The 14,385-nt window shown below is 40.9% G+C and overlaps 2 protein-coding genes across 12 annotated transcripts in view; one reads left to right on the top strand and one right to left on the bottom strand.

Moving 5' to 3' along the window:
• The first annotated feature begins 3,026 nt into the window (after window positions 1-3,026).
• LOC106597339 (uncharacterized) lies at window positions 3,027-6,909 on the top strand. Its single transcript, XM_014188541.2, has 6 exons — window positions 3,027-3,113; window positions 3,219-3,337; window positions 3,439-3,464; window positions 4,313-4,384; window positions 4,613-4,677; window positions 5,300-6,909. Exons 2-6 carry the CDS (start codon window positions 3,229-3,231, stop codon window positions 6,366-6,368), a joined length of 1,341 nt encoding a protein of 446 aa, XP_014044016.1. The 5' UTR covers window positions 3,027-3,113; window positions 3,219-3,228; the 3' UTR covers window positions 6,369-6,909.
• The window catches only part of LOC106597319 (serine/threonine-protein kinase PRP4 homolog), a 30,410-nt gene continuing 22,930 nt past the window's right edge, over window positions 6,906-14,385 (bottom strand). The window contains exons 14-17 of one of the 11 annotated variants that reach the window (XR_006769046.1): window positions 13,420-13,506; window positions 10,455-12,797; window positions 9,352-9,435; window positions 6,906-7,274 (exon numbers count right to left, since the gene is read on the bottom strand). Coding sequence is in view for 1 of the 11 variants with exons in the window: in XM_014188527.2 (XP_014044002.1) it covers window positions 12,591-12,797; window positions 13,420-13,506 (294 nt within the window). In the remaining 10 variants the exon portion in view is untranslated. Of the gene's footprint in view, window positions 12,798-13,419; window positions 13,507-14,385 lie in introns of all 11 variants that reach the window. The other 10 variants (XR_006769047.1, XR_001326904.2, XR_001326907.2 and 7 more) reach the window with 10 other exon arrangements.

The raw sequence follows: 14,385 nt of genomic DNA, 5'->3' as shown, positions 1-14,385 counted from the left end.
AGTGTTATGTCAAGGAAAATCCCAAGAGGAAACATGCATTTGTCTGTGGAATAGCCTACCTTTGGAGATCAAGCAAATAAAAAGTAGAAATAGCTTTTATAAAGCAGGCAAAGGTTTTCATTTGGAAAAGGTTGTCTAAGTAAGGGAAACCACTCCACTGACCCTTGTGCCCCCTACTGCTGGTAAGGTGTATTATTTGAAGGATCGGTATGATGTGCAATGAATATTGTTTTAACGTAAAATTAATGGTAGATTTTTAAGGTTAGAGAGAAGTGCAGCGAATAGTGCCACTTTTTAGGATGTCAATATAAACAAATGTATTTATGGTTGTTTGTAATTTTGTCTTGCCTATGTGTTATTGTTTTTACCATCGAGGACCACTTTGGAAACAAGCTTTTAATACCTTCAAGTGATATCCTCTGGGTCGACATTGTACAATTTGTTGTCTGTTACCCAAAATAAATTGATTCTTAAAGAAATGCCTCATGAGCTTAGTTCAACTGTAGTATCCCATCAGAACTGAAAATACAAGCTTTATTTTTTACTCCAATGTTTGTAAACAATATAAATGTCAATAAACACTGTAGGCTATAGCCTCAACACATGGTTAAAACTATCATTTTGATATCATGGATGGTCAGTTCTTGCATCCATAGCAGTCTATGAATTTGAGTGGCAAGTATCCTAGCAGTTAGGGCCAATAACTGAAAGGTTGATGGTTTGAATCCTGTTACGTACATCTCTTGGAGGGAACGCAACACCCTGCTACACTCAACTCCCATTTGGACTGAAAGAGGTATGTGACTGTATGTGGGGTAAAGATGACAGAGGCAGAGAATATTACCGTTAACAGGGAATTTATTCTTCCTTCGCACGGTAATTTGGGGGAAAAGGGGCTGGACGGAACCAAAGCAAAGAAAGTAAAAGTTAAAGAGGCCCCTTCTCCTTCCTTACCTATCCACTACTTATTCTTAACGCCACCTGGCCCGCTAACCAAAATACAGGGGGTGGTCAGCCCAGGTCTTACCTAGTGTGCATAGAGTACATACTACGGGTATATGTATGCCCGCAGGCCTCTTGCCTAAGCACTCCTAAGGTGCCTTCCCCTCCCCCCTGGGAACTGTGGTGGCTAATTTCTGCATTACCAAATGAGGAGAGTTACAAACTTTACACACACACACACACGTCAGTTATACTTAAAACTACATCTTTAATAATTAAGATGCTTTTGCAAAAGCTTTTGACCTTCAATGAACCATTGAAAAGTGATTACACAAAAGTACAAAGATCTTTTATACCCAAGACCCACCCCTCTCAACGTACATGACGAACAACAGATCTTAGGAACAGTTCAAAGGTTAAGTTTTGTATGAAAGATATCTATAAAACATAGCAGAGAGCAACTGCTGTATCAACAGTGTTCATTGTATAGACCAGTGTCTGGTCCTCCTACCCCAAACTGGAACTGTCTCTTCCTGGTACAGTATAGAACAGAACCATTAGCTCATCCAATGGCATAAATCAATTGACAACTCTAGATACTCCCATCTCAAGTAAACCCCCTCTTGACTCCACTCCTGGACAAGCTCACTGAGGGGAGTGACTTGCGCACAGACATTGTGGAGACAATTGGTTCCGCATTAATCACACCATCCCTTCACATGGTTTAACAGATACATTCACATATGAAGACAATGTTCCATTTTGTCCTCCCTGTCTGATATTCTGCATAGCAACAGAGATATGTCAAAGACAAGTCTGACCTCTCCCCTCTCTGGGCCCCAAGTGACTGAGCCCCAGCTAAGGGAAAAGTACAACTGTCAACACCAGAGTCCAAAGGGCACGCCATCCTAATGACAAGTATCTCACATAAGCATATTATACAAATAAAACATCTTAATTATCTATGTTACCCAACTAATTCTGATTCATCCGCCACAGAACAAAAACAGAATAATTACTAACGTAAAATGAGCAATTTCAATAATCAACAGTCCTTTTGACATTAACATACTTTACAACAAATTATACAGAGCCACAACAAAACACAGGACATACAAAGAAGCGATCTCTCCTAACAAAGGAACACTGGCTTTTCAAGCTGAAGAAGGAGTTTGTATTTGAAAACAGCTGTTTCCCCTGGTGAGAGGGAGGGTTCAGAGCTCCAATTGTCAAGGGGCCGACAAATCAGCTGCTTAGAATCCAGAAAGCCATTTCCTGAAATACACACATACAAACACATACAAACCCAAAACAACACAGAAACTGGGGAACGTAACACATTTTTTAAATAACAAAAAATCATCATGAAACTAATCAAAAATGTTTGATTAGGCTATTGCGTTTAGCCACACAACTATCTTTATATTTTTATTTAAACCTTATTTTACCAGGTACATTGACTGAGAACACATTCTCATTTACAGCAACGACCTGGGGAACAGTTACAGGGGGGATGAATGAGCCAATTGTAAACTGGGGATGATTAGGTGACCGTGATGATATGGAGGGCCAGATTTGGGAATTTAGCCAGGACACTGGGGTTAACACACCTACTCTTACTATAAGTGCCATGGGCTCTTTAGTGACCACAGAGAGTCAGGACACCCGTTTAACATCTCATCCCGAAAGACAGAACCCTACACAGGGCAATCATTGCCCTGGGGCATTGGGATATATATATATTTTTTTAGACCAGAGGAATGGGTGGCTCCTACTTACCCTCCAACACCACCAATGGGTTTTAGTCTATTTGAGGCGGATGTAAAACAGGCTACATTTCTAGTACTGGGAAGTTACCATAGTTCATGTGTTACCATGGTTTCAGTCACCATTTTCGTTTTGAGTCATGTAGCTAGCTAATGGAGCCCATTATCATGTTGTTGTAGAAGATCTGTCATGATCATATTGTAGAAGATCTGTGTCGCAATGACAGAAAGACAAACACAAATCTTAGATCTTTTATTTTAAGATAACTTTTGGGCACGCGTTGTAACATTTGTATCTGGCTAAATCTTTCGGGGGGGGAAATACAAGTCAATAGGCTACCTATGAAGCTACGAGGACAGAGAGTGTAGAAGAGAAAACGAACTCGTATTGTTACAGGTAGAGAGGTATGAATTGATATACTGTAGCTAACGTGTGCTGAAAATGATTAACGGAGAGAAAGAGGGATATCTGATCATGTCCAAATATTAACGACGTCTGGAATCCAACAGTTTCACTTGAATGATCAAAACGGCAAGAGTCAGACAAACGGCAACCCTCAACATGTCCAACCGGTACATGTCAACAGCTCGTAGACACGGTTTAGCTGAGGTGCATCTCTCGACGCCAGGTAGGTTAGCCTATCTTTTTTTAAATATATAATGAAATCATTATTTTCACCCGACTTATGCCCGTCATAACTGAAATGTTGCTCTTTCATTTTTTTTCTAGGAGCTGTATCTGGCCAAATAAACCAGGTGAGTGACAAAACAGGCTCATCACACCGCTTTTTCAATAAAGCAAATTAAAGGCAGTGTAAGCGTGTGACGTTAATCTTATACAATTAAATCTTAATTATGATTAGCATTTTCTAAGTGTGCTAACAATTAGGGTGCAAAATTAGGGTGCAAATTGGTAGCCAAAATGTTGCCAGTAATAAAAATAAAAAAGGTATGGAATGCTCCACAAACAATTAAATGGATCTCACAAATGTTTAGATCCAAAGACCAATAAAGGTCTATTGACTGAAACGTTGGTGTGCCATCTAAGTTTGTGGAGCATCCAACATCAGTGTGATGGACTTTCCATTTTATTTATACATTTGTTCTCTCTCTGTGCACCTGTAAACATAAGAGCTGTTTGTAGCCTATGTATACTTTCCATTGACCTACTGGTAAAGGCTACCAAAAGAAAAACGAATTATGGCATACTTTCTGTGTAATTACAATTTGACTATGTCATTATACCTACCATATAGGTTAATGAAGTGCTACTAAAGTCTGATTATAGCTTTCCATAACCTATATAGGTACATTGCCTTGAGAAACAGCTAAATGGGGAAAAAAGATCACATGGTTTAATTAATTAGAGAAAAACTAATTGGAGACCTTAATTAAAACTTGTATAATACATCAGTCTTTACTTAACATGTTTTTTCTATCGTCCAAACTTATCTAATGCTAATCTCATATTTAAAGTAGGGCTTTATAACATAATAAGAATGAATAGTTATTATTTCTCAGATCTTGCTCCTGAATTCAAATGGACAAAGTCTACCAAATGTCAGCTTTAAGAAAAGAATGAATGAACCGTTTATTGCCCACAGGACTTCTATATCTCTCATCTGATTCGTCAACTTGAAGACTTGGACATGTCAAGTGGCGTCAGAGCACAGAAGGTGATAACTGTAAAAGTACTTACTATAGTTTAGAGCATTTAGATGTACAGCGTGTATGAGCAAGTCTAATCCATTTTACGGTTCTGGAAGTTTCCAGACAAGGAATGGTTACCGGTTGTGTATGACCATTTTCAACAAATTCCTTTGCCTTTAGCGTACTGTTTTTAATGCCTTTAATACATATTACTTTAAAATGCATTTAATACAGTCATCTTTTTAATTTCTTAGATATTTCCATCAACACTCAATTCAAGTATCTACCTGACCACCTGCCGTAGCCCATCAGAGTCTGTGTAAGTAGATAAATATTTTAAAATGCCTGCTTACTACCCTAACTTGGTGACAGCTGGGCTATTCACAGGCTGAATGAGATCTTCAGTGTGGGAATATTACCCTCTGTATACCAGTCACCTGTATAGAGGACAATGGGATATTAAACAATGGGCCAGCCATTACCTTGATGGAGGGAAAATCAATCAGAAATGTATGCCAGCCCGTCTGACAGCATTTGGTGTCATGTTTGTTCTGCCGTCGCCAAAATGCCGAACTTTAAATTGACTAGCTTTTCATTGGAATCCATTAAAAAAAAATGTTGTGTATCCAAACTCAAATATTAGGTTACTTCACCCCCATTTCTTGATTATCAAAAAGGAATATTCCACTGAAAATATAACCAAACATGATTTACCATTTACCTTGGCTGTAGTCAATTCACTAGGACAGTTTTTAGGTATCTGTTTTGCTTAGATAAGCTACTTAAAACACTACATTTGGTTGTCAGTATTACCAAAGGTGTAAATTAAAACACCTTTCAGGTTTATGGACTTCGAAATTAAAATACATGTTTTATGTAATTATTTATTAAGATCGCCATACTACTTAGCTCTATGCTATTTTTATGCCCTCTATCTTTAGCCAGAGCCAACCACAGAGAGCCCAGTTCAGGATGATCCACAGACGACCAACGATCAACATCCATCATCTCAACAGCAGGCTACGGCACCCGAGTTTCACCAAACATAACCAAGGGGAGGGCCGGGACACAAGCTCCAGTGAGTCTCTGAAAATCACACCTGTCCAGGCGGCTTACACTGTCAATTCGAGGGACAGGAGAAAGGGCAATGCAGAGAGGAGGGTAAAGACATTCTACTGTTGGGGCCCAATGAATGACAGAACAGGGCTTTGGTCAGGAACCAGCACTGATGGCTCAAAGCGAAACGGTAGCAGCACACCGGCGGACATCCACTCTGATGCCAGCGATCTATCCGACCAAGAGAAAGGGGGTGCCCAGGCCCACGAGTGGGTCACGCCCGAAGTGGAGCTCCGGTTGAGGCCTGAACCTTTCGACTTAGACCTGGACTCTGACTTGCACTTCTCGGAGTCGTCGGAGGCCCAGTCGCCATTTGCAGAGGTGCTCCCTGCATCTCTGAAAGTGTTGGATCTGACCCGGAGTCTGCCCAGCACGGCCGATTGGGAAAGTCGCCAGAGCCTGCACATGCGAGAGCCTTCATTGGTTGCCATCGTAAGCAGACTATCTGAGATGGAGGATCTGCAGGCGGCCACAGTACAGCGAGAGCTGACCAAAACGGGCCGGTGTCGGCCGGCTACGGCCGTCAGCTTGACCAGGAGCACTTCTCGCTTGAGGAAAGCAGATTCAGTTGTGTCCAGTGTAACGGAACTGAGCCTGTCTCGCGACTCACGCACTAGGCCGACTTGTGCTCCTTACAAACAGAATTGCATCAGGGTGGGCGCAAGGCCACATACAGTCTTTAAGAGGCCCTGTTCCAGCTCAGCCAAACTAAACAGAACAGAGACCCTTGTCCAGGTCCAGTCTTGGGGTGAGGGATCGACACCAAAACCTACAGGTTGCACCAAAATCAGAAAAGCCAAAGCGAGCAAGAAAGGCACATTGACCTCCTACAGAGTGTCACCACCAAGCTCTGCAAAAAATAAAACTAAAGCCAGGGACTTGAGAAAGGCTTAACAATTTGGAGACAGGGATTACACAGACTGTGCATTTAGAAAGCCTTTTCCTTTGACAGGGTGTTTCCTGATCACTGCACAATGTTCTCGAAGTAGAACATGACAGCTGAGTGAACTAGTGTACCAGTCAATGAATGTACAAAATATCTCGTCAGACCTTACCTGAACCCTTTGGTGTCATAACGATATAACATGTCAAAGTCAGGCAATGTTATCTATGTAGGTACTGGAAGCTAGTTGACTAGTGGGAATTAGAATGCCTAAATAACACTTTTTTGTTCAGGGTCCAAATTATACAAACTCTTAGGTGTGTCAAAATCTTGACTATTTTGAGTGTGTCCACACTGATGTTTAAGTTCATATTCTAGCACCCCTTAAATTCAAACCATGGTTGAGCCATGTTTATTTTAAGTCAGTTGTCATTAAGCAGACAGGCTAAGTCATGATTGTTTTGTGACAGCTTGTCATTAAGGCAACACGATTATGTAGACTATGACAGCATCCAAGTAAACTTTTATCAAAGAAACTCAAAATCTTCTGGTAGTCTGTGCCTGTTTTTATTATATTAATACACAAAGGAAAATGAACACAAGGTGTTACGTTCTCAATAAAGGACAGAATATGCACATTGATGTTATATCATAACGAAACAGTAGTGTACAGTCATTTGGGTTGGATTACATTGAAAAAAGTGAAGGATGTAGACAAATGTCTTACATACATTTAAAATAAAAATTAATAAAAAAAAATATATATATATATATTTCTGTTTTAACATTTTCTATCTGAGAAATATCCACTGGGCTCATTCATTGAACATCTCTCTGGTCTCGAGTCTTACATGGGCACCAAAGCAGAAAGAGGAGACTGAGGGAACCAAGGCAGTGAAGAGAAGTTCTGACTTACCCTGAAAAACAAAAACACAAAATTGCAATGTTACCAGTGATAACATGAATCTGGCCATATTTATCAATAACAAGAAAAAGTATTACCTTATTGTTGGTCACTTTGGCATAGATTTAGGCACATTATAACAAAAGTTCAATCGAACTAATACAATTTATCATGATTGCCATATACTTTCTCAGAATCCATAAGGAAAAACATTGAGTTCATGAACAAATCTCAAAAGTCTAATGGGTCCAAAATCTCACCCAACGTGTCTAACACTGACTCATTATTGTAACAACGTGTCTAACACAGACTCATTACGGTAACAATGACTCATTACGGTAACAACGTGTCTAACACTGACTCATTACGGTAACAACGACTCATTATGGTAACAACGTGTAATAGTAACTCATTACGGTAACAACGTGTCCAACACAGACTCATTACGGTAACAACGTGTCCAACACAGACTCATTACGGTAACAACGTGTCTAACACTGACTCATTACGGTAACAACGTGTAATAGTGACTCATTACGGTAACAACGTGTAATAGTGACTCATTACGGTAACAACGTGTAATAGTGACTCATTACGGTAACAACGTGTCTAATACTGACTCATTACGGTAACAACGTGTAATACTGACTCATTACGGTAACAACGTGTCTAATACTGACTCATTCAATAACAACGTGTAATACTGACTCATTACGGTAACAACGTGTAATACTGACTCATTACGGTAACAACGTGTCTAATACTGACTCATTACGGTAACGTGTCTAACACTGACTCATTACGGTAACAACGTGTAATAGTGACTCATTATGGTAACAACGTGTAATAGTGACTCATTACGGTAACAACGTGTCTAACAGTGACTCATTACGGTAACAACGTGTAATAGTGACTCATTACGGTAACAACGTGTAATAGTGACTCATTACGGTAACAACGTGTCTAATACTGACTCATTACGGTAACAACGTGTAATACTGACTCATTACGGTAACAACGTGTCTAATACTGACTCATTCAATAACAACGTGTAATACTGACTCATTACGGTAACAACGTGTAATACTGACTCATTACGGTAACAACGTGTCTAATACTGACTCATTACGGTAACGTGTCTAACACTGACTCATTATGGTAACAACGTGTAATAGTGACTCATTATGGTAACAACGTGTAATAGTGACTCATTACGGTAACAACGTGTCTAACAGTGACTCATTACGGTAACAACGTGTCTAACAGTGACTCATTACGGTAACAACATGTCTAACAGTGACTCATTACGGTAACAACGTGTCTAACAGTGACTCATTACGGTAACAACGTGTCTAACTGACTCATTATGGTAATAACGTGTCTAACTGACTCATTATGGTAACAACGTGTCTAATACTGACTCATTATGGTAACAACGTGTAATAGTGACTCATTATGGTAACAATGTGTCTAATACTGACTCATTATGGTAACAACGTGTCTAATACTGACTCATTATGGTAACAACGTGTCTAATACTGACTCATTATGGTAACAACGTGTCTAATACTGACTCATTATGGTAACAACGTGTCTAATACTGACTCATTATGGTAACAACGTGTAATAGTGACTCATTATGGTAACAACGTGTCTAATACTGACTCATTATGGTAACAACGTGTCTAATACTGACTCATTATGGTAACAACGTGTCTAATACTGACTCATTATGGTAACAACGTGTCTAATACTGACTCATTATGGTAACAACGTGTCTAATACTGACTCATTATAATAACTGAAGTAGTTACTGATAGTATATTTGAAAATGTCAGGTCATGACATGTCTACTAATAATTGACATCATCATACATGCCCCGTCTTCCTGCTTACAGACATCAACGATGGAATAAAAATCTGCCAGGACTGCCACATTTGCCTCTTCCTAATTTGCACCCTCCCTTGAGCTTTGCCCACAAGGGGAAAAGCCACAAGTGTCAGTCTCAGAAGATTTGAATGCTGCTGTTGATTTCTGTATGCAGGAATTTCCCCTGCTTTGTATGATGATGTCATATTGATGAGTCCACCTTTGCAAATACAGTAACTCTCCAGAACAGAAACCTTTGTCCAGAGGAGGTTCCTTGCGAGACTCTTCTCTAAAAGGGCAGCACCTAGAACATATAGAGAACAAATGAACAAGTATCTTGGTTCAACTTTGACAGTTACAAGTCAAGCTAACGGATGCCTGGTGGTTCAACTTTGACAGTTACAAGTCAAGCTAACGGATGCCTGGTGGTTCAACTTTGACAGTTACAAGTCAAGCTACCGGATGCCTGGTGGGTCAACTTTGACAGTTACAAGTCAAGCTACCGGATGCCTGGTGGGTCAACTTTGACAGTTACAAGTCAAGCTACCGGATGCCTGGTGGTTCAACTTTGACAGTTACAAGTCAAGCTACCGGATGCCTGGTGGTTCAACTTTGACAGTTACAAGTCAAGCTACCGGATGCCTGGTGGTTCAACTTTGACAGTTACAAGTCAAGCTACCGGATGCCTGGTGGTTCAACTTTGACAGTTACAAGTCAAGCTACCGGATGCCTGGTGGGTCAACTTTGACAGTTACAAGTCAAGCTACCGGATGCCTGGTGGGTCAACTTTGACAGTTACAAGTCAAGCTACCTGATGCCTGGTGGTTCAACTTTGACAGTTACAAGTCAAGCTACCTGACGCCTGGTGGTTCAACTTTGACAGTTACAAGTCAAGCTACCTGACACCTCGTGGCAATCTGGAACCAGTTTAGAGCCATATGCGTAACCAAAACACACTCAGGTACATGTGCAGCTTGGAATGACACTTTGTTAACCAGAAAGTGTCTGTCATGTGTAGACGAATACAAGGATCAAGCCTTAACATCTTGTGAGAGGAAATATTTGGAACCACAACTTTTTAATGGTTGAGTGTGGGTGATAAATGCCTTCCCGGAAAACAGTAGGCAAAATTAATTCCCCATATTGTATTTTACATCACCCCCAGTGTTGTTGGCTTTTAGTATGTAATAAAAAGCTGGAGCATCCCCAGAGAACATTTGTGTAGAGGTGGTGACTAAGGGTGAATTAACTGGAAGCTATACAACTAAATAGAGTCGCTGGGAGTTATATATGAGTTTGCGACTATTTATTTCTATAGCTTACGGCTTTTAGTATCTACACATGCCATCAGAAATGACCTTGATAAGTGGCCTTGTGGAGGTCTTGTCTCTCTGAAAGTGGAGCCCGGGCTGGAGAAGGAAGTGCTGGACTGTCTCGCTCTCAGCCACCACAGGAAACATCATTGTGGGGAAAAACAGCACAAACATCAGCGTCAGTGAAACAGCACACAAAATGATGTCTTCTGCTCCTTTGGTTTGAACTAAATCTAGCATGTAAGGGCCAAATCCTAACTTTCGATCTGTACGCGTCAAGTTTTGGCGCACAGATCTCAAGTTTGGATTCCAGCCTAAAAGTTGCTGAACACCAAAGTATTCTTAGTTTAAGTTTGGTGGATTAGCTTTAAAAAGAACGCATTTCAGTTCATTGTTGACACTTTAAGGGGCCTGAACATTGGCATTTGTATGTAGGGAAGACATTTTATGGAAAAGGCATACATACTGCATTAGCTACTCATTTAGGCTGTTTTATTTCTGCTTTGGTCCTATAAGAACATATATAACACCAAATAAAGTAGAGGCAATTACCGCTCATAACAAGCAGACTCAAAGCTCAGTGCAGGAATATCCCTGTATCAAAAGACAACATGGTCATACAAAACATGAATACCAATGACAGATAGCATAGGGAAACAAAACACTTACATAGCCTTTTTTTTTTTTGAGAACACACCGAGAAACAATTTCAACACATGCTTTTGTGTACATAGCAAGACTGCTATCCTCACAGTTTCTAACATCTTAACACCGTAAAGGGAGCGCAGGGGGAAAAAAAAAAAGGTATTCATTACACAGTAGAGCAAATAAAACGTAGCTGTTGCATTAAGAGAAGTACACTGAAGGTGACAGCTTGTTGGATAAAGCCCCCCCCCACCGATACAATTTTCTCTCTACAAATTTGGATGCGTGACTGATTTTTGATTTTTTTAAATCCAATATTTGCCATAGTGATTTGTTTTATGCTTAAGAAATATATAGTTGTCTTATAGAAACCATGTTTCAAGACATGTAAGAGATACCCTGGAGGAAGGTAAACCATGTCTACAGGGACATCTGGCTAAAACCATGTGTAATACAAAATAAACATATATGAGGTAATGACCAGTTGAAGTTGATGAGTTTAGTTTTTTTTCTAGGGGAGGGGGGGATAGCTTACCTTCAATGTACTGAAAGTGGTATACAACCTGCTTTAAACATGAGGGGCCATCCCTGCAGGTGTGCTCAAGTAGAACCCAAGGCCCCCTCAACCGTTTGGGTTTTCGGCACTGACAGACCTACAGGCAGCAGCAGAACGGGCATGCGGACCAGGGCCTGCACAGACACCAGGATGTGGGGACAGGGTGGGTGGGGGAGCGCTCTGGGCTTTCAAAACCTGGGGGAGACGCGGATATAGACATATATTTATGCTGGCCCTGCACCACATCACAGGTAACTGTAAGTCAATGGAGCTGCCAAGGTTGCAGGAGTTTAGTCTACTCACTGTACAAACATCCCATTGAAAAGGGTAAGGGCATTGGGTTACTCTCCCTGCTTGTCACAGCCTTGGCAACTCATGAATGACCGTTAACTCAAAAACCCCCAACAACCAGAATTAACATTTGACTAACCCAATCAGAATTAACATTTGACTAACCCAATCAGAATTAACATTTGACTAACCATTCCCAACAAATCAGAACTAACATTTTACTTAACCCAATCAGAATGTTTAAAAAAAATAAAAATTACAGCAAAAAATATCATCCACCTTCAGTCACCTGCAAGGGGCCAATCAAAAAACGGAAGATCTGATTGGATGAAAGTCCAACTCTAGTGGCTTACTGTCCATGAGATAGTTCTGTCTCATTATAAGCCCTCTATCTGACTTACAGGTAGGCTGAGACTGAACATATGCTGTGCAGCAGGCATTCTGCTTGGAGCCCTACTACGGTTATTTAATACAATCCAGAAGACCGATGAAAAACGGGAGAGTGTGTGGTTCAAACGGGGGAAGAAAGATAATACTACTTCCTCTCCATCAGCAGTGCCAGATGGGATGTGGGTCCAACCACAGTCAAACTAAGGACTCAGTACTGGTTGCGGCAATCAATGCGTGACTGTGAGTGGATACAGTACAAAGTGGTCAGAAGATCTTCTCCTGGATGTAGGGGTGCTGCAGGGCCTGGTTGATGCTGATCCTCTTGGCCGGGTCCAGCATAAGGGTCTGGTCCAGCAGGTCCTTGAGCTGGGTCACCTTCTTGCGTTGGTCCTCGGGCAGACGCTGGCAGCCTACCATGTCAGCCAGCAGCTCCTTGGTGGGGTTGATGGTGCTCATCACTGTCACCTTCTCCTGTGAATGGGTGGGACAGAAGAAAAACAAGTGGGGGAGGGGGAAGAGCGAGGGAGGGAGGGCAGGAGGGAGAGAGCGATAAAGAGATGGGATGAGAAGCGGAACAGATAAGTGGTGTGGAGTTGTGTGGGGCGGGGCAAGAGATCAGAGTCGAAAAAGACCCAGGGAGGAAAACAAAACAGTTTTAAAAGAAGGAGAGAGAAAAGGAGAGAGGAAAACAAAACAGTTTTAAAAGAAGAAGAGAGAAATGAGTGAACAAAACAAAGATGGTAGAGAGAAAATTAGCAGAGATACGGAAGGGGGGTTGGAATAGGAGGAAAAGGAGAATGAAGAGGGGGAGAGAAAGAGGGAGAAAAAGAGTGGGAGAAAGAGGGGGGGAGAGATGTGGAAAAGGAGTAAGAGGACAGAAGGCAAGAGCAATGACACCATAGAGATGAGATGGAGATAAATCGATACATGACATCATTTGAGGTTCGTTTGACTTTTTTGCAGATCACAAGGTTTTAGAGTCATCCTCAGGAAAGTAGGGTCCTTAAAAATATAGACACATGACTTAGCTTACTATCTATCCTTCATTAACATTCCCACTGAGACAATATGAGAGAAAACAACAACCTCCTACCCTTTCAGTAACTCTGTCTACTTCGGTGTACAGGAAGTTGAGGTTCTGGTCAAAGTGCTGGTCCTTGAACACGCCTTTCCTGATCATCTGTGCAGGATAGAAAGATACTAGTTGGGGGTCAATTCCATTTCAAATTATTCCATTCAGGAAATAACCGGAAACTCAGATTTTAGATTCCTCCGATTTTTTTGAATTGGAATTTCAATAACACTTCCGAATAAATAGTTTTTCTGCTGTAAAATATCCATTAGTAGGGTGAAGGGAGAGTTTATGGATGGACCCTACACTACAGTTAAATATCCATTAGTAGGGTGAAGGGAGAGTTTATGGATGGACCCTACACTACAGTTAAATATCCATTAGTAGGGTGAAGGGAGAGTTTATGGATGGACCCTACACTACAGTTAAATATCCATTAGTAGGGTGAAGGGAGAGTTTATGGATGGACCCTACACTACAGTTAAATATCCATTAGTAGGGTGAAGGGAGAGTTTATGGATGGACCCTACACTACAGTTAAATATCCATTAGTAGGGTGAAGGGAGAGTTTATGGATGGACCCTACACTACAGTTAAATATCCATTAGTAGGGTGAAGGGAGAGTTTATGGATGGACCCTACACTACAGTTAAATATCCATTAGTAGGGTGAAGGGAGAGTTTATGGATGGACCCTACACTACAGTTAAATATCCATTAGTAGGGTGAAGGGAGAGTTTATGGATGGACCCTACACTACAGTTAAATATCCATTAGTAGGGTGAAGGGAGAGTTTATGGATGGACCCTACACTACAGTTAAATATCCATTAGTAGGGTGAAGGGAGAGTTTATGGATGGACCCTACACTACAGTTAAATATCCATTAGTAGGGTGAAGGGAGAGTTTATGGATGGACCCTACACTACAGTTAAATATCCATTAGTAGGGTGAAGGGAGAGTTTATGGATGGACCCTACACTACAGTT

Source organism: Salmo salar, chromosome ssa03, assembly GCF_905237065.1.
Source record: "Salmo salar chromosome ssa03, Ssal_v3.1, whole genome shotgun sequence".
NCBI lineage: Eukaryota > Metazoa > Chordata > Actinopteri > Salmoniformes > Salmonidae > Salmo > Salmo salar.
The sequence above is the reverse complement of the archived record's forward strand: the minus strand, read 5'-3'. Positions and strand labels throughout refer to the sequence as shown.

Excerpts from the sequence above, each read along its gene's own strand:
- LOC106597339 (XM_014188541.2), top strand. The coding sequence starts at position 3,229 with ATGATCAAAACGGCAAGAGTCAGACAAACGGCAACCCTCAACATGTCC. Across the intron at positions 3,465-4,312 it reads TATCTGGCCAAATAAACCAG|GACTTCTATATCTCTCATCT; the intron begins GTGAGTGACAAA and ends TATTGCCCACAG. Across the intron at positions 4,678-5,299 it reads CGTAGCCCATCAGAGTCTGT|CCAGAGCCAACCACAGAGAG; the intron begins GTAAGTAGATAA and ends CTCTATCTTTAG.